General features: G+C 43.1%; 2 protein-coding genes across 2 annotated transcripts in view; one reads left to right on the top strand and one right to left on the bottom strand.

Annotated features, from left to right (window-relative positions):
• The window catches only part of map2 (microtubule-associated protein 2), a gene marked incomplete at its 3' end in the record, with an annotated part of 78877 nt that extends 71618 nt beyond the window's left edge, over positions 1–7259 (top strand). Inside the window, exons 16-18 of the mRNA XM_080412247.1 lie at positions 3850–3931; positions 6021–6117; positions 6947–7259. Coding sequence (XP_080268373.1) covers positions 3850–3931; positions 6021–6117; positions 6947–7259 — 492 coding nt within the window. The remainder of the gene's footprint in view (positions 1–3849; positions 3932–6020; positions 6118–6946) is intronic.
• A 3836-nt stretch (positions 7260–11095) lies between these two features.
• On the bottom strand, positions 11096–17741 carry myl1 (myosin, light chain 1, alkali; skeletal, fast). The gene is made up of 6 exons (XM_080456982.1): positions 17538–17741; positions 15730–15757; positions 14175–14318; positions 13114–13284; positions 12607–12684; positions 11096–11771 (listed from the first exon to the last, which is right to left on the bottom strand). The coding sequence occupies exons 1-6, from the start codon at positions 17667–17669 to the stop codon at positions 11743–11745; spliced, it is 582 nt and encodes a 193-aa protein (XP_080313108.1). The 5' UTR covers positions 17670–17741; the 3' UTR covers positions 11096–11742.
• Between the last annotated feature and the right edge of the window lie 851 nt (positions 17742–18592).

Below are 18592 nucleotides of genomic sequence, written 5' to 3'. Positions count from 1 at the left end.
ATATTTATTGAAATATTTAACTTTATTTGGAGGTGAATGAGAGTTGTTGGAATCGAGCTGAAAACGTACCCAAACATGGAGTCTTATGTCATTGATATGCCAGTGTAGATCAATGACGTCATAGACTTGCCCAAGTCCACCTGGCCTGGCGGAGATAACATTATGTAAATATTCCACACATGATGGTGAATGCATAATAAAATAATAATATTTTAATAATAATATTTTAATAATAATAATGATGATGATAATAATAATTATGTCTCTGTTGGGTGCAACCTCATATGTCCAATGCTGTTATTTTTCATGATTCAATTTCAAAATAGCAAAAATAGCAGATCTACAAGCTCAAAACGCGTCAACTTTTGATGCTTTTTTGTGATACTGTTGTATGATCAAGTAGGGAGTTAATTTACAAAAAACACGAAAAGTTAGAATATGGAGATAAGAGGTTTCTGCCCGACAGCAACGAATGATAATAAAATAATAATAGTGTCACATTTAGTTTAGTTGTTATTGGGATATTTGCTCTATGAACCGTACATTGGTGCCAACAGTAAGCACCCACACATCATCGTACCAGTTCACTCTGCTCGGCTGTGACTCATACAACCTGTCTCTGTCTCTCTCTCTGTGTGTCACCTTTCTTCTCATGTTAATCTTATGAACCAGAAATAAACCCCTAAAAGTGACTTTAAAGTAAACACCAAAACCTGCAGTCAGAAAATTCTACATCAAATGAAACGGTGACAGCCAGCGGGTGACTCACCCTACGACATGTCCCAGTGATTAATCTCCATGGATGTGACGTGTATCCCTCCTGTGTGTGTGGGTGTACGTGTGTACGTGTGTGCGTGTGTGTGTGTGTGTGTGTGTGTGTGTGACTTCCTCCCCCGCTGTGTCTGAAACTTTTATTCCTCCACCGTGTTTGCCGTTTTATCAACTCACCCCTCTGCATTTTATCTCTGCATGGTTTTTCCTCCCGCTCTCCCTATACAGATATCCTGGGGTGTGTCAGATAACCACATATTTTCTCCTCTAATGCATTCTTTGCTTGATTCTTCTTGATTTTTGGTTTTCTTTATATATATGACATGCGTAGCAGATGTAGAATGGTCTGGGATGGTGTGAGAGCCCTCACGTGTATGTTTTGTCGATGTTACTGTTGATTGTTTCTTGTCATAGTTTGTTTGTTGTGCCTGAGGACCCAGTTGAAAACAAGATGGTGCATCTCAAGGGGTTTATACTCCAATAAAATTTTGAAATAAAAAAATTAATTAGGCCACAGATCTCCATTTGACACTTTTCTACCCAAATCTGTTTATGTAACTCTGAGAGTGTACAGAAAGGGATCTTTGATGTCAAATCAAAGAAAGAGGTCCCGCACACTGTCTGGAACTTGCATAAAGGATGCTCTTTATGCAAGTTCATGTTTGATTTGATATCAAAGATTGTTTTCTGAACATTTGGACCTTCCTGGTTGTCCTACGTACCTGTCATTAACCTTTGAGGTGTGCATCGGCCTTCTATTAAAAGTTTGAACTCTGAGAGTGTAAAAATGAGGTCGGTTTTGTTCAATTTCTACCCTCTCAGAGTTACTTACACAAAAGTGTCCATTTGCACTTCTGGTATAGTCCCTGGAACTGACTTTGAGAAACAGTGATGTAATGGACATGCTACGTGCATGTGCGTGCACGTTTCTGCACACGAGAGAGCTTTCAACTTACCTAGAACAGCTTCGTATTGATCAAAAACAACCATTCACAACGTCTTACAAAAGCTGCTGAGTTTCAAGAGTGCAAATTATCATAGGAATGACCCTGGCTGGCTGCATATCAATGATCTAGTTCTGTAGGACAGGCCACTTTTAAAAGAGGCATAGCTGTCAGATTTTCTGAAGCGGTCCAAAGATGCAGACATTGGCTGATGGTTTAATGAATGAACTAACTTACAGACGTCTGCAAGGTAAAATGCATAATTGTAGATGACAACATTATAAAGTATCCCCATTATGCAAGTAAAGAGAATACAATTTGATATATATATTATATATATATATTGTGGGTTAATAATTAATAGGCCTACATATTTAGGTTATTTCAATCGGCGACCGTGCGTGAGTGTGTGTGCACGTGTGTATGATGTAGCGCCCCCACAGCTAAAAGAAAATCCCTACTAAATCCCTGGTAATTGACTTTGCCCATAGCTACTTTCAACTGTGCACTCTCACTCCACGGCCTGCACCGATCTGACAAACTGTCATTTTCCTTTCACTTTGCGTGTCTGACAGGCCTTCCGTGTGCGCCAGACGGAGCCAATTGGCTATGCTTTGAGATGCACCTCACAATTATAGCACTCGTAAAGTCATCGTATCACTTCTCGTGTGGTTGGTTGCCATGACAGACACCGGCAACACAACACTGTAGCACCTAAAGCTGTTGTTTGTTTTGTTTTGTTTTTCTGTAGTTACAGTATCTGACATTTACATGCAATTACATATCAAGTGTGCCAGAATGTAGCAGTAGTCACAAGTAAGTAAGACTTGCCGAGCCATGTGGCCCATAGGGCAGGAGCCTATCTCCTGGACATAACGCTAGTATGTCACAGGGACTTACCCCCAACCCAACCCTTGATGCTGAGTGCCAAGCAGGGAGGCATTTGGTACCATTTCGGTATGACCCGGGCAGGGATCGAACCCCAACCTCCCAATCTCAGGACAAACACTCTTAACCGCACTGACCTGGGCGGGGATCAAACCCCAACCTCGCCAATCTCATCTCAAGACGAACACTCTAACCGCAAGGCCGACTGAGCTGGTAGTCACACTGTGTGTGTGTGTGTGTGTGTGTGTGTGTGTGTGTGTGTGTGTGTGTGTGTGTGTGTGTGTGTGTGTGTGTGTGTGTGTGTGTGTGTGTGTGTGTGTGTGTGTGTGTGTGTGTGTGTGTGTGTGTGTGTGTGTGTGTGTGTGTGTGTGTGTGCGCGCGCGTGCGCGTGACCTAGGGCGAGCATATTTTTAAAAAAAACAAACAGGGACCCATAGTCATTTAAATACGATTTCAAAGATGGCGAGAATTGTTGGTCTACAAGCTTGTGATTTTTTTTTTTGGTTTCAATTTATTTTAATTTTGTTCATTTTATTGGGAGACATTTATTCTAGTGACTGCACCTTTCAACAGAACAGCACATGATAAACATCTATGTAAGCATAATGGGGAGAAGTCAGGAAAGGCAAGAAGCGGCGCGACAGCTGAGCTAACGACACTGCAGAGCTCAAGACCCTGATGCTAGACAGGAGGGTGTGGAGGGCAGCTATTCAGGACTCCTGAGTTGGTGTTGGCTAGCCCATTGGTTCTCTAAGTGGGGTCTGGGGACCCCAGGGGTCCATGGGGGGGGGACGGTTACCCAGCAAAATGTGTTAATTTAGTGTCACAATCATTTTAACCCCTTTGTCCATATTGTATGTGTTGGCTATTCAAAAATACAGTAGCTCACAACATAATTTTCACATTTTTGAAACACAAATCTTCTCTTATGGGGGTCCCTGCCACAAAACCATTTCAGATGGGGGTCGGCGGCCAAATATATATCAATTTGGGGGTCCTTCGCACAAAAAGGTTTCAGAACCATTGGGCTAGACCGCACTCTCACACATATAAGAACTTAAAACGAGTGTTATTACTTGAACCGTGGAGAAAACCGGGACAATTTGGTTTGTGAATGTTGAAAACCGGGACATTTTAGTGCCAGCCTAACCGGGACGTATGGTCACCATATATAGTGACCGTGAACTATGAGCCCTGACCCTCCTGTCTCCCCCATCCACCCACCCACCCACCCACATACACACAGGTGCTGATCCAGAACAAGAGGATTGACTTGAGTCACGTGACCTCCAAATGTGGATCGTTAGACAACATCCGCCATCGGCCAGGTAAGCGTCACATCTTGTTCACACTGACATTATTTAAACCCAGTGGTTCCCAAACAATGGGTTTTGAGACCCATGTTTGGGGTCGCGGACCCAAACTAGCCAATCTACAACGTGTTGTAGATCAGCTATTTCCGATGACACCAGTAATGTATAAATCAGGCATTAGAATACTAAGAGAACCACGATCATCATGCCTATAGGCTAGAATCTGTCTAAAATAAAGGCAGTGTAAGTGATATTTTTGGTTAGAGCTTTTTGTTAGAAGGTTAAAGCACTATATTCTGATAGTAATCATTGCTATAGAGTGTTTGTTCAATAGTCTCTCCAGCTCTAAAATGCATTTTCAGGTGGATTGCCAATTTCAGCCAATAAGGATAGAGTACCCATTTAGCCTTTCAGTTTCGATTGTATAGTGTTCCAGATCCAATTTTGTCTGCTCACTTATCTGTGTCATTACTTCCAATTCATTTATCCTGTATGAGTTTTCTCTCCTGATTGGATTAAATTGTGGTCCCGGCCTGGAAATAAATGTTCTGTTTGGTAAAGACTAAGAGAGAGACTCCTGTTACTGAACAAACACTCTATACAGCAATTATTACTACTAGAATATGGCACGTTTTTATTATAAACTTATAACAAAGAAAATTAATAATTTTAAACCACGGTTCAAGCATTTGCTCGTTAAGCATGTCCTCTGTGTCGGGTGGAAACCTCATATGTCCAAAACTATTACTTTTCAGGATTGAAATTCAAAAATAACAAAAGTAGCAGATCTACAAGCTCAAGTTTCGAGCTTGCAGATCTGCAACTTTTGGGGCTTTTGTGTGGTGCTGTACTATGATCAAGTAGGGCGTTAATTTAAGAAAACACAAAAAGTTAGAATATGGAGATGAGAGGTTTCTGCTTGACAGCAACAATGTGCATGTTAAAAACTGCTTCCATATCCAGGGTGGATCAAGTACCGTTGGATCATTGACAACATGATGGCCTACACCGCCATCTACTGGTCACATCCAGTCTCTACTTTTACATTCACTAGACTGTAAAAGCTTGTATAAGCTTGTTGATCTGCTTTTTCCCCCGATGCTCGCCCTAGAACAGGGCCGTTGGGTTCATGTGGTTAATTGCATTTCCATGTGCTCTCTGCCCAGAAGAGGCATCATGCATTCACTTTTCCTGCACACGTTTGCAGATTTGTACCGACTTGTATCAAGCTGTTGTGAGCTTGTAGATCGGCTATTTGTCGGCAATTGTTCGCCCACATGGAATAAGGGACTCTCGCGTTCAGGTGGTTAATCTACCAGCACCATTGCATTAACATACGGTTTATCAGTGATTTTTCAAACTTTTTTTAATTTCAAGGCCCCCCACAACTCTGAGAGTGTACAAATGGAACCAGGTCCATTTGGTTTATATTTGTACATTCTCAGAATTAAAGACCTGGAAGGGTCCATATGTAGTTCTATTGGCAAATTTAAGAAAATGTATAAAATGAATATGGTAATGAAATATATTAATATAATATGATATGATAATTATATACGTTGCTATAGGAAATATAGTGATGTATAATTGTTAATTATGCAATTATTTAAAGTATGGAAATATTATCAATGATTGATTGTGCAATTAATTTTTCTGTTTTATATAGCTTAGAAATATTATATATATATATTTATATAGCATAGGAATATTTTCTTTTTCAATGATTGAGTAGTATACAATTGATTTTCTGTTTTAAATAGATTATTTAATGCAAGAAGGGTAGGTACTATATAAGCTAATAGCTTCAGCCGACGCCTTTTCGGTCGAGCAGTTTTGTGCTGCTTTGTTTTTGTTTTTAATTGTTTTGTCTTTTATTGTATGAAATGCCATATGTGTGTATGGTTTATGAGTTGACCGAAATAAACTTTAACTAACTGACTAACTAATAAACAAGTACCGTTTCACGGCACGGCCACGGGTAGTGAGAAAAGAGCTATTAAGTGAGAAATTTACATTTCAAAATGTAAATGTTGACGTACCTCCTGTTGTCTTCCTCCCCTCTCACCCTGCCCCCGCCCCCTGCCTTCTGTGCCTCCGCCTCCAGGGGGCGGTAACGTGCGCATAGAGACTGTGAAGCTGGACTTCAAGGACAAGGCCCAGCCCAAGGTGGGTTCCCAGGATAACACGCACCACACATCCTGGTAAGTGTCATCCACACACAGCTCCCCTGAGGAGCCAACAGTGCAACCCACCTCCAGTGTTGTATTGGTCATCATTGCACGCGGTACCACACCGTAAACACACAAATGCGGTCCACTCGATTCGTGTGCCAAGCAGCGTTGCCAGATTCTGTGAGAGAAACAAGCAACCAGGTCTAGGAAAACCAGCCCAAAAGAAGCGACTATGGGCCACATGACTACTTTAACATATACATCAGCTATTTAAAAATAGAAGATCTACAAGCTCACAAGCTTGTAGATCGGCTATTTTCAAATAAAATATTGCGGGGAAATTATAATAAGCAGATCTGGCAACCCTGGTGCCAAGTACCCACCTGGCTACTTTGTATAACAGTAGGTCAGGTATGGTAGCTAGTAGCGACTGTAGATTAGTTGTTGGTAGGCTGTAGGAAAACAATAGCCAGCAGATAAAGGCACTTCACACCCCATCCGATGCGCGACCCCCGTCCGGTCTCTCCATTCAAATGCATTGGTCTAGCGAAGGCAGTGGAGTGAAAGATCAAACTCGTTTCACAATCTTCCATAAAACCCTAATGGTCTTAAGATATTTCATAAAAGCAAAGGTTAAAGCATTAATCAGCAACTATTTTTCAACTGGTTGTCTGTATCCAACATAATAAAAACAAAACATCATAATTGTACATAATTGTGCTAATATTTTAGGAAACGGATCGCTAGTTTGTGTATTCTCCTTTCACACGGATCCACAAATTACAGATTGCGGGAATTGGCCGGATTTTATTGTTGTAGTTCTTTTGTTGTTTTTGCCTTAATCCCTGTGCCTTGTGAGTATACGTATGGCTTGTCGCCCCCGTCCCCTGTCCCTCATCCCGTCCCGCTGTGGTCTCACCACTTGCCCCCCTCCCATCCAGATCGAGAGCCGTAAGGTGGAGTTCCGCGACCCGGCCAATAAGGCGCAAGTGGACCACGGCGGAGCCGACATCATCGTCACCCGGTCCACGGGCCACTCCGGCTCGGCGTCCCCCAACCGCCACCGCGACAGCCACCTGTCCTCCTCCGGCAGCCTCAACATGCTGGAGTCTCCGCAGCTCGCCACCCTGGCCGAGGATGTCACCGCCGCCCTGGCCAAGCAGGGCTTGTGAAGAAGCCCCGGCCGTGGTATAGATGGCTCCCAACCACCCGAAAATTCCCCCCCCCCCCCCCACACACACACACACACACCCTTATCCCTCCGGACGACCACCCTTTGTTCCCCATGTTCCCCACCTCCACCGAGTTGACCTGGTTCCAGTGAACTCCCACCATAACCCCTCCTACAGCCACTCCTGCCGCCCAGAGGCTGAATTATACTTCGTCGTATAGGGTGGAGTCGCGGTGGCGGGAAATAGCCGATCTATACCTGCTTGTAGATCGGCTATTTCCGGGGTGCGCAACTCCGTCGTATGACACAGCATAAATCGGGCCTATCACGACCGTTCAAGCGAAACCACAGCCTCTGAAGGAACTGCCTCCCCCTAGAGAACCTCTCTCTCTCTCTTCAAGTTCCACCACACACCAAACACCAACTCTTTCTCGAACTTTAGGATGTTAGGAAGTACCGTATTTTGTTTCCAACCCCCCCCCCACCCCCCACCCTCCCATAGCTCTTTCTGACCCCAAAAATGTACTGTTTCCAATTCTCTAGTCTTTTTAAAAAACCTTAAAAAATGTTATATGGCATTAGTTTTAGTCTGAGCACTGATCTCAGATCTGCCTCAATGGGTTTCTTCTTCGGCCAGGACTGGGGAAGGACGGGGCTTTCGACAGGTTGTCGGGTCAGTGCTTTGGAAGATGCTCGTGTGGCAGAGTGGCTTATAGAGCCTCTGCCTGAAGACCAAAACGACCCTGATGCCCCCCCCCCCCCCCCCCCAGCCAAAGGGGTTAAGATGTTTGGCTTTAGTGTCCCTTCCCGACTGGGGAGCCCTCGGTTTGAAGCCCGGGTGTTACACTAGCCCCCCCCCCCCCCCTTTTTTCCCTTCTTTCTTTTTTTTCTTTTCTATGCTAAGTAGAAAGTCATGTGACCACTGCACCCATGCAGCACGTGTTTGTTTTTTCGCTCAGTAAAAAGTGCATGGATGCCAGGACACCCCGACCCGTACCCCCCCCTCCTCCGAAAGATCCAAGCATCCTTAACCGTCATGCTTGTTTGACATCCAATAAATAATATATATAACGTATATATATATATATAATATATATATTTAAAAAGATTGTGTACAAAAATGCAGGTTCCCTCCCTGCCACCCACATCTCTTCCAAATGGATTTTAAAAAGAAACCGTTTAATTGTCCGGCTATTAACTTATACCTGTAAAATTGCATTTATTGCAACAACTAGATGATGTTATGACGAGCATGTACCAATTCTAGTACAACAAGAGGCTATTTTGTATTTCAAAGGAACAATTTTAGTAAGTTATTTCCTGAATCATTGGATAATGTAAATCGACATGTTCATGTTTTTTGTAGTTATTAGTTGTTTACGGTGTTAACGCTTGGTGGTGATGACTTCAAGACAGCTGATTTGATTGCGATGCTCTATGGAGTGCATCTCTCTGTCCCGTTAAGGCACTGGTGCTCCAACTTTATCATGTCCCCAAATTAATGTTTTTGGCCGTGGACCCCCCCCATCTGAAAATATTTTGTGCCAGGGACCCTCATACAAGTTTTGTGTTGTTAAAACGGGGTGTTGCGGATCTGTAACTCTTGAGAGTGTGCAAATAGAACCAAACACAAGCTCACAACGCCTCACATTGCGAGGTGTTGTGAGCTTGTAGATCTGCTATTTTCACAATATTTATCTGTTGAACCGAGTCAAACTAAATGTAATGCCTACAATTTCAAGTGCTTGTCAGGGTGGGGGTTCCCCAGTTCACATATGATTATTTTTGGGGGGTCGCGGCCTTAAAAAGGTTGAGAACCACTGTGTTAAGGGACCGATGAACTCAACACTTTACCGGTAGCTAGTACACAGCCAGAGTACACAGATCTGCATCAGTAATAAATACCAGGTGCCATATATTTATCCAGTTGGTGGACAAACTACTCAACCACCACTACTTGAGTCAAACTATAGATACTCCTGGTCAAATATTACTCAACTACAAGTGAAAGTTTGCTCCGTCAAATTTGTACTTGAGTTAAAGTACTGGAGTACTTGCTTTTGACTGTCCCAAAACAATTGAAAGATTTTCCGGACATTTTCAAAAATATATAATAGTGGAATTACAAGCTCACTCGCATCACGATTGCGATGCGTTGTGAGCTTGTAAATCTGCTATATTCACTATATTTGAAATAGGGCTTAAGTGATCAATTCAGCATGTACTTTTTTTCTCCACTTCCTAGAAATGTAGTGGAGTCAGAAACACAATATTTGATTGGATACATAAAGCATGCTGGTGACCTGAGGTTTGACGACAGAAGCAGCTACTGTGTGCGCGTGTTTGAGCACATGTCACAATTCCTGTGGCGCTTCCATGGGGGGACGCTATTGTAGGAGGGAGTTTAACCACTTAAACCCCATATGGTTAACCGGAGTCCCTCAGGGCTCTATACTAGTGTCCATTCTGTTTTCTGTTATTGTGGGGAAAGCTTTAAGGATGCTGGGGTTTGAGTTGTTAATGCCCGATTTCTACGGTGTCTTGCACCAAAAATAACAGACCTATCAGCTCACAACACGTTGCATCCGCAAAGCGTTCTTCTGACCTACTTAGGTCTGTTATTTTCGTCGCTCGACACACCATTGTGCGGCGGAGCATCAATTATGCTTTATAGTGGTGATATGGACAAAGTGGACAACGGAAGAAAAGGAAAATTCTGTACCAAAAAAAGACATTTCATAAAATATAAGAAAACGACGTAGGAAAACTTGCATCATTTTTGCATCTGTTAGATACTAGTGTGCCGGTAATCTACTGTATTTTTCCTTCTTCTTAATTTTTATTTTTCAGTCATTTGTGATATATACTATACTGCCCCCCACTACCTATTTCTCAATCTAAAAACCTGCAACTGTTTGTTTGCTTCAGTGTTTTTTCTGCATTTCCCTCCTCCTTGTGCCCCTTACCCTCACCCCCCACCCCCCAGCAACCCCCACTCTACAGCAATTGTAAATGTATTTAACAGGTAAAGTTAAAGTAGATGTACGCAGTTTTTTTTTCTCCTGTTGATACTGTATGACACCAGTTACAAAAAAATCTCTTAACAATTAATGACAATAAAATACGGACAAAAAATTGCAACCGAAGTGCTGTCTTTCTTTTTCAGGTGATGAGAAGGCACACTGGAATGAACAGGAGTGACCTGTTATCAGTGGTGGAAGAAGTACTCTGATTTGTTTCTTAAAGGGATATTTCACTTGGGTCATTATAACGTCTACTCTGTCTTTTGTGAGCACCCGGACAGTTTTTAAGTTGCTTTGATTCAGTATTTAGATATTAGATATTCATTTTATCAGACACTTCCTCTTCCTATATAAATTCAGTGGAACTTCAAACTCCATTTTAACCATGATAGATTCATTGAAAATACCCATCCTTGGTTCTGGTGACTGATATTGGCCTTCTAATGTGTGAGGGGAGGTTTAAAAGATTTTTTTTTAATATGCAAAGTAGCTTCAAACTAAAGTTTTAAAACAATTGTAGTAAACGTACACATTTATCTCTTGAGTTGTAGTGGAGTAGCAGTATTGATTGAAATAGATAATAAAATAGTGAAGTAAATACCTCAAAGTTTTGAGAAAAGGTACTTAGTTTCCACGATCTATTATCGCCTGATCCACCACCGGACACGGTGACAAACGAAAACGCTAAAGTAGATTTTCACCATGTAAAGCGACTTTGAATATTTGGAAAAGTGCTACATAAATATGAGATATTATATTATTAGTAGTAGTATTATTATGCTAACATGCAGAACCAAAAAGAAAAAACAAGAGCTAGAATGGGAGTTTGTTAAAAGTTTATTGTGAAATGACAGTACAGGACAAGTACAATAACTTAAGACTCGGGGAGGGAGGGGTAAGGGTAGGGTGGGGGTGCTTGGGTTATTATGAGAAAGATTCAACTTTGATTGGCCAGTCCTGGGCCGAGCCAGTCACTTCCACTGGCCGACTGAGAGCCAGTCACTTCCACTGGCCGACAGAGGGCCAGTCGGACAGTAAGGGACAAGGAGGAGGGGAACCGGGACCCTTCCTCCCTCCCGTCACTGACGAGACCAGAGACCAAAAAGAAAAAAACCCGACAACATCATCCCCACATGGGGGGTGCAGGTGCGCAAGGGACAAGAAAGGAGCTTCTTGACATCTTGCAGAAAAAAGCAGTTCGCTTCCAGTTGGAAAAGGAGAGAGAAAGAGAGGAAGAAGAGAGAGAGGAGAGCACCAGTTGGAAAAAAAAGAAAAGAAAGAATAACCCTACACAAAAACAAAAAAGTCATTCAGAAATGACATCTCATTGTCCTTTTGGTTTTACTCCTGTTCCGTTGGTGGTGTTGGTGGGTGTTGGAACAACGAAGTGGGATGCCATGACACCATGGGGTCTTCTGCACACATAAACAAGGCTCAGCACCACTGGAGTGGCAGCTTCCTTTACACAGACATGATGTGCTTGACGAAGGCTGTGGTCAAACAAACCCCCAGGAGCAGCAAGCAAGCATGGCGAGGAGAGAGAGAGAGAGAGAAGAGAAAAGACAATTAACCACATGAATGAACCCTATATCGTCTCTATTCTCTGGGCATGTCATAATAAGTTGACGAAACATACGGCGGAAATATGCAAACATTTGGTGAGGGTAGCTGATCTATTAGCTCGTAGATAACCTATTTTTGGCAAATATTGATTGACTGATGTTTCATTCACAAAAATGCATATACATAAGAGATTTGGTGTAATTCAATTACTGACCACTGGGGGACCCCGGTCAATTAAGTATATGCATTAGAGTTTAAAGTGGTTAAACTTCTACAGTAAAAGCTTTACTTGGAAGTAATGCCTTTAGCTATCTGTACTATAGTCATATACAGAGCAATTAAAGAAGCACTGTGTAACTTTTGAACAACTATATAGCATATTATGTCCCACAAAATTATAAAGTTACATTATACAGTTTAAGCATTAACAATCATCCTCCCATAAATGTATAGACTCAGGGGGGGGGGGGGGTCCCTGCTAGGGGCTTGACTGTATTACTATGTATAAGGGAGACTATGAGTTTGCCTTGAATTTGCCATGGCAGAACTGCCCGTCAAAGCAAAGACTGGCCAATCACAGCGTGCCCCTGCCGTCATGCTTGCAGAGACTCTTGGGTAATGAAGTCAAAGACGTTGGCTGCCATGTTATTTGTGTCCAAAGTGGCCACTGATACCCCAAACTCACATAGTGCTGCTTTAATGTGTTTTGTCAATTTCAACTTTTACCTACACACTATGTAGGATACGCGGTTAGAATCTCACCTTCATAGTTGACACAGCCGTTCTCATCCTCCTGTCCCTGCATGAGCTGATCGATCTCAGCCTCAGTCATCTTCTCTCCTGTAGATTAGGAGGTACACAGTGATGTCAGTAACACACACACCATCTACTATTATTACATGGCACAATTATTTGAGCTAATCGCTATTATTTTCCATAATCGTCACCGAAACACATTGCGCTGTATTTTGGTGTTTTCGCTGTTTGTTTGTTTTGTTTTGTTTTGGGTGCCACCAAAACAAACAAAGTGAAAACACCAAAAATACATTGAGAGGACAAAAGTGCTTCTGCAGGTAAACACCACCACACTACTTTCCAGTGGCTGATGACTGCTGGTAAAAACATGTATTTATTGTTTTGTTATGTAAACACAGGGCAAAGTTACATGTTTTTTTTTAAGAATGTTGATCGTTTTTCAAAAAGTTTCAACCTCTTTTCAAAATTAGCTAAAATTGCTGATCTACAACACACACACACACACACACTTACCCAGTGTACACAGGACGATACGCAGCTCAGCGCCCATCACGGTGCCGTTGCCCTCCTTGTCAAATACACGCAGACCCTCAACGTAGTCCTCAAATCCGACCTTGGGGGCGTTGACGATGGTCTGGAGCATGGGCAGGAACTGCTCGAACTCTACTCTCTTCTGGACCATGTCTGGGTGAGAACAAGAGCTTGTTAGTCGGCTGTTTACACAATTTTGTGTAAACAATACAGTAATACATTACTTGGTAAATAGTTACTGCCAAACAATGATGCTGAACATTTGAGTCGACCTATTGTGTTGTTGGCTTAACCACCTGGATCCTAGCATGCCTATTCTGGGGTTAAAGGTAGGGTAAGTGATATTTTTTGGTATTAATCTTTTTTTTTGTTAAAAAGGTTAAATTACTATATTCTGATAGTAATCATTGCTACAGAGCGTTTGTTCGGTCACAGGGGTCTCTCCAGCTCTTTAGTAAACAGAATATAGTACATTTTCAGGTAGGTGACAAAATGTAAGCCAATCAGGACAGAGCACTGAAAATGCATTTTTTGTTTAATAAAGATGTGGAGAGACATGGAAGACTCCTTTTACTGAACAAACACTCTATAGCAATGAGTACTACCAGAATATAGAGCTATTTAACACTTATTTTAACCAAAGTAAATCACTTACCCTACCTTTAATATTTAGCGCAAAAACAGCCGATCTACAAAGCTCAGAACTCTTCTGAGCATGACAATAAGCTGTTTCCGGCTAAGATGTCGAAAACGGGAGCGGGGGCCTAGTCTAGAGCTCTTGGGAATACGGTCAACTATGTCAGTATAGAGGGTTTCAGTGGTAATGAATTGATGCTTATAGGCGCAGATAGACAGACGCATTTAAACGTTTTCGTTGTTTTGTTTTAGTTAACTATAATAAACCACCCTGTGTGTGTGTGTGTGTGTGCGTGTGCGTGTGCGTGTGCGTGTGCGTGTGCGTGTGCGTGTGCGTGTGCGTGTGTGTGTGTGTGTGTGTGTGTGTGTGTGTGTGTGCGTGCGTGTGCGTGGTGTGCTTCTCTTACCGTCAGCGGTGGGGCTACCGAGGATCTTGTTCACCTCCTTGTTGGTGGGGTTCTGTCCCAGGGCGCGCATGATGTCTGCGATCTGGTTGTAAGCCACCTTGTTGTCGCCCACTCTGTCGAACAGGCCGAAAGCCTCTCTGTAGTCTATACAATGGAAGGAGGAGAAGAGAGTCAATTTTCTGTTGTACTTGAGCCAATCAATCAACACAGGGCAATATCCGGTGACGACAACAACAGTAAAATCATCAGGGTTCATTTCAAAAATGTATTACAAACGGATAAATTAACTGATCATTTTACTGTGTGTCAGTGTGGCTACAGTAGAATATTTTGGGTGTGAAGATGATCTATAAGCGATATTGTTTGGTATTGGTATCAGAAATGGGATCCGGGGACCGCCAGGGGTCCTTGAGGAGGGGATTTTAGGCGGTCCCCAGCTAAACGAGTTAAAATAGCATCACAGTAAGTTTAACCACTTTAACTTTACATACAGCTATTTGAAAAATACGACTCGCACTATTTTTGAAACATTTTAACAACACAAATCTGGGGTGTCCCTGACAGGTGTCCCTGTCCCTGGCACATGATATTTTCAGCTGTGGGTTCCATGGCCAAATACATTATCAATTTGGGGGTCCTTGACATGAAAATGTTTGAGAACCACTGATTTAGTTTCCCCCTCTAGTAAGGGTCGACCTATAGTCGTCGGAATGGAGAGTCGGAAGTGACCCAAGTGACCAGGAAGGACATGAGATAATCTCTTATTATTAACTTTGTCACAGACTCATTGGACAGAGCACCCCAGCTGTCTCACTTCCTCAGAGCCCTGGATAGTGGTTGGGACTTTTAAAAGACCGCCTTGGAATTGATAAACATAGCTGAGAATATGAGCCCCCTCCTTTTAAAGGCAAGGCAGCCTGGCCGCTGACCCGGATAAAAGTAGGGAATGCTGACGCCAGCGGAACGACCCGCCGTAGGCCAGACTTTGTGGCAGGTTGGTTCGTAATTATCTTATCTTTTTTTTATTTCAAGGACCACCAGAACTCTTTGAGAGTGTACAAAATGGAGGACCCTTACGGGTTCTGTTTGGTTCCATTTGTACACTCTCAGAGATATATGGTAAATGGTCCCATTTCGAACCACCTCAAGGAACCCTGGGGGTCGCCTGGCCTGGACCCCACTTTGAGAAGCCTACTACAGCTGAGCGTAATCACACATCGCTGCTAACGAACCAACAGGTGACAATAATATCACGGAGGCTTTGTTTCATGTGTCGGGACATGTTCCACCTGTCAGAGAAGATTAAATATCTAAGGAGGTGTCAGGAACGGAGGTCGTTATAAAATCGCTGACTTTTGGGTTTGTTGTTTGCTGGCGCAATTTGACAATAATGGCTGCTGTCACACCGATTTTGTATGAGGTCTCAATGGCAATTTGCAATAATTTGACTTTATGTGCTATGACACAGTATATATCACATTAGCGGCAGCTATACACTTAGAATACTAATGCGATATGATTTGTGGAAAGGTTAAAAGCAGTCAAGTGTACTCACCATCCAGCTGGTCTGGGGTGAAGTCAAGCTGAGGACAAACAAAGCAAACATGAGGTTTTGTAAATAAACCAATAGAAAATCTTCAAGAACAAGAGTCAGACAAACAGTGCTATACAGTGGTTGCTCCATTATTACGCAGCTACAGGAAAAGTAGGCCTGTATGTGTGTTTGCCAGGTGTGGTGCTTTAGCGCAGTGTTGGTGGGGGTCCAGGGACCCCCTAGTGTTTGCTGAGGGGGTTCCAAATGGACCCTTACAGGTATGTAACTCTGAGAGTGTGCAAATGGAACCACATGGACCCGTAAGGGTCCATTTGGTTCCATTTGCACACTCTCAGAGTTATGGGGGTCCTTGAAATTAGTTTGAGAACCACTGCTTTAGCGTCATAATAATAATAATACATCCATACATACAATTATGTGATTTAATGTTGTGTTTGGATTGTTGCTTAGCTTACAGAACAAACAATGGGGGGCTATGTATGCTTTGGTGCATTATACCCCTCATGCAACCATGGCAGGACATCCTACTATATAATTGGAGTAACCTCTGTCTGTCTGTCTTGGTGTCTTGGTGTCTTGGGTCGACCGGGTATGGGCTAGTTGAATTAACACAGAATAACGTCGCAACATTTTTCTTTCTTTTTTACACAGGCATTCGTGTACAGAAAATCTAAAAACAACAACACTCGCAGGCGGCAGCGATCCTTTCCTCTCCATAACAAAAGAACAATTGCAAACGATGTTGTATCAATTAAACCAAAACAGGGACAGCAAAGCCACGACAATCAATCCTAAATACCGGGGCATAGATATGCCTCTTCCACTAATCTACAGAATAAACCAATCACTTCTGAAGTTGGCTTAAGGGGTATAATCTCTCTCTCGGCCAAAATTAGGCTGGCATGGGCAGAGGATTAGGCTACCCGATATGCGGTGCAGGTTCCATCTTTAGATGCATTAACATCTCCACATTTGGTGGCACCCCTGCACGCTGTGGCACTTTGTCACCGCGCCACTCGTCCAATCAGGAGAGGCGAGGGGCGTGCCCTGAGGTGGTCTCTATCCATGGTGCTGCGGGGGTCTTTCAACCACACCTTGCTGCTTCACCAAACTGACTGTCAGCCCCCCGTTGAGGGACTCATGTAAGATTAAATCAAAAGCTTTAAGACTAAACCCACTGTCCTAGCAAAAATATTTATGAAAGAACTAGGGTGACAGGGGTTCTCAAAGTGGGGTCCTCCCGGGACCCTCAGGGTACCTTGGTGGGGTCCAGATGGACCCTTTTACAGGGATGTAACTCTGAGAGTGTGCAAAATAGATATTCCGGGCTATGGGGGTCCTTGAAATTAAAAGGTTTGAGAACCACTGCTCTATTAAAGACCACAAACTCCCAGAGATGGAAAAGAAAATGTTCTAGCTACATCCAGAATAGCCACAAGGAATAAGGAATGCACAATTTCCTTTAAACCACAAGAACACCAGGTTCAGTATTTCTTCAATGAATAACTGTAGGCTATCACCCTGTCACAAAACAAGAAAAAACTAAACAAAAAGCCTATACAACAAAAGCTGCCTATATTTTTTAGTATTTTAAAGTCAGATGCGTTACATCAGACTCTCCACAATGGCATCAAATTAGCCTAATGAAAGATCCAAATAGCCTTTAGCAATTACAGAGAGTTTTACAAAGCCTATAGCAGATGAACCCTTCCCAATGCAACTTTTCTAAGCCACTCACTATCCTATCCCATTCATTCCCATCCCTCCCCAGAGCTCTGCTCATGCTTCCATCCTATGTGAACCGTTACCGTCACGGCGGACAGGTCCACACCAACATCCTTGGGCTTCTCTGGCTCGGGTGCTGGCTCTGGTGCCTTGGCGGCGGCGGCGGGTGCAGCGGCCTTGGCGGCGGGCTTTGCAGCGTCCTTCTTGGGTGCCATTTTATTAGATAAGAGTGGTTACTATGACTCTAACACACACACAAGTAGATACAGTGGAGGATACTCAGAGTATTTAATGGTTGGTCTAGGCGTATATATATGAAGTATGTTCCCCAGTGTCCTCCTCAAAGCCATCCCAGGGAAGGGATTGGCCAGCGTGTGGAGGAGGAGGGGAGGGGAGGCGGGTGTTACTCCTAACATGGAGTAGGGGGGCGATCCATCTGTTGCAGGAGTGTTGGGGGGGTGTTTGTTCAGGCGTGGGCCCAGAATAAAAGAGGAAAACTCAAATATGCAAATATGCGGGTGCTAAACTGCTAACTGAATGAGGTTATTTCGGGTCACCAGGTAGGCTCAGGGCGCCTCCCGCTGTTTCTCACACAACTTGGTGTTAGACTTTTATGCACGCGTGGCAAGCACAGGCTACTGTAATGCACCCAAAGCAGCTTCATTCACATGATTTAGTCAGTTGGTTAAATTTAGTGGTTGTTAAATGATGAGAACATTTCTACCATTCAATGTTCTTTATTTGATGACGCGCATTGGTAACTGGCAACACGACTCTGGTGCGCCAATGAGTGAGTGAGTGAGTGAGCGAAGACTAGAGAGAGAGAGAGAGAGAGAGAGAGAGAGAGAGAGCGAGAGAGAGAGAGTTTTGAATATTACATTACATGGTGTTGCCATGTACAGTACCATGGTTCTTAAAGGGAAAACACAATATTGGCTAGTTATGTAACCTCTTACCTCACAATTTTCAAAACACACTTAAAGCATCAAAGACAGGCATGGTAATTAAACTCTGACACGTATTTTTGTTGCCATTTGTCAGTTGAGAAATGCCCTGCTGTTGTGTCTTCTCTGACTGTGGCTGCCTGTCTAAAGTCACTCTTTGAGTTAAATGGCCATAAATTAGGCAGTGTGTCACC

This window comes from Gymnoscopelus braueri (genome assembly GCF_963280865.1).
Source record: "Gymnoscopelus braueri genome assembly, chromosome: 18".
In the NCBI taxonomy this organism is placed as follows: domain Eukaryota; kingdom Metazoa; phylum Chordata; class Actinopteri; order Myctophiformes; family Myctophidae; genus Gymnoscopelus; species Gymnoscopelus braueri.
This window is presented reverse-complemented; position numbering and strand designations above follow the sequence as displayed.

Coding starts and splice junctions, on each gene's coding strand:
- myl1 (XM_080456982.1), bottom strand. CDS start 17,669: ATGGCACCCAAGAAGGACGCTGCAAAGCCCGCCGCCAAGGCCGCTGCA. Junction 13,285..14,174: donor CGGTAGCCCCACCGCTGACG/GTAAGAGAAGCA, acceptor GTTCTCACCCAG/ACATGGTCCAGAAGAGAGTA. Junction 11,772..12,606: donor CGGCTGTGTCAACTATGAAG/GTGAGATTCTAA, acceptor GTTTGACCACAG/CCTTCGTCAAGCACATCATG.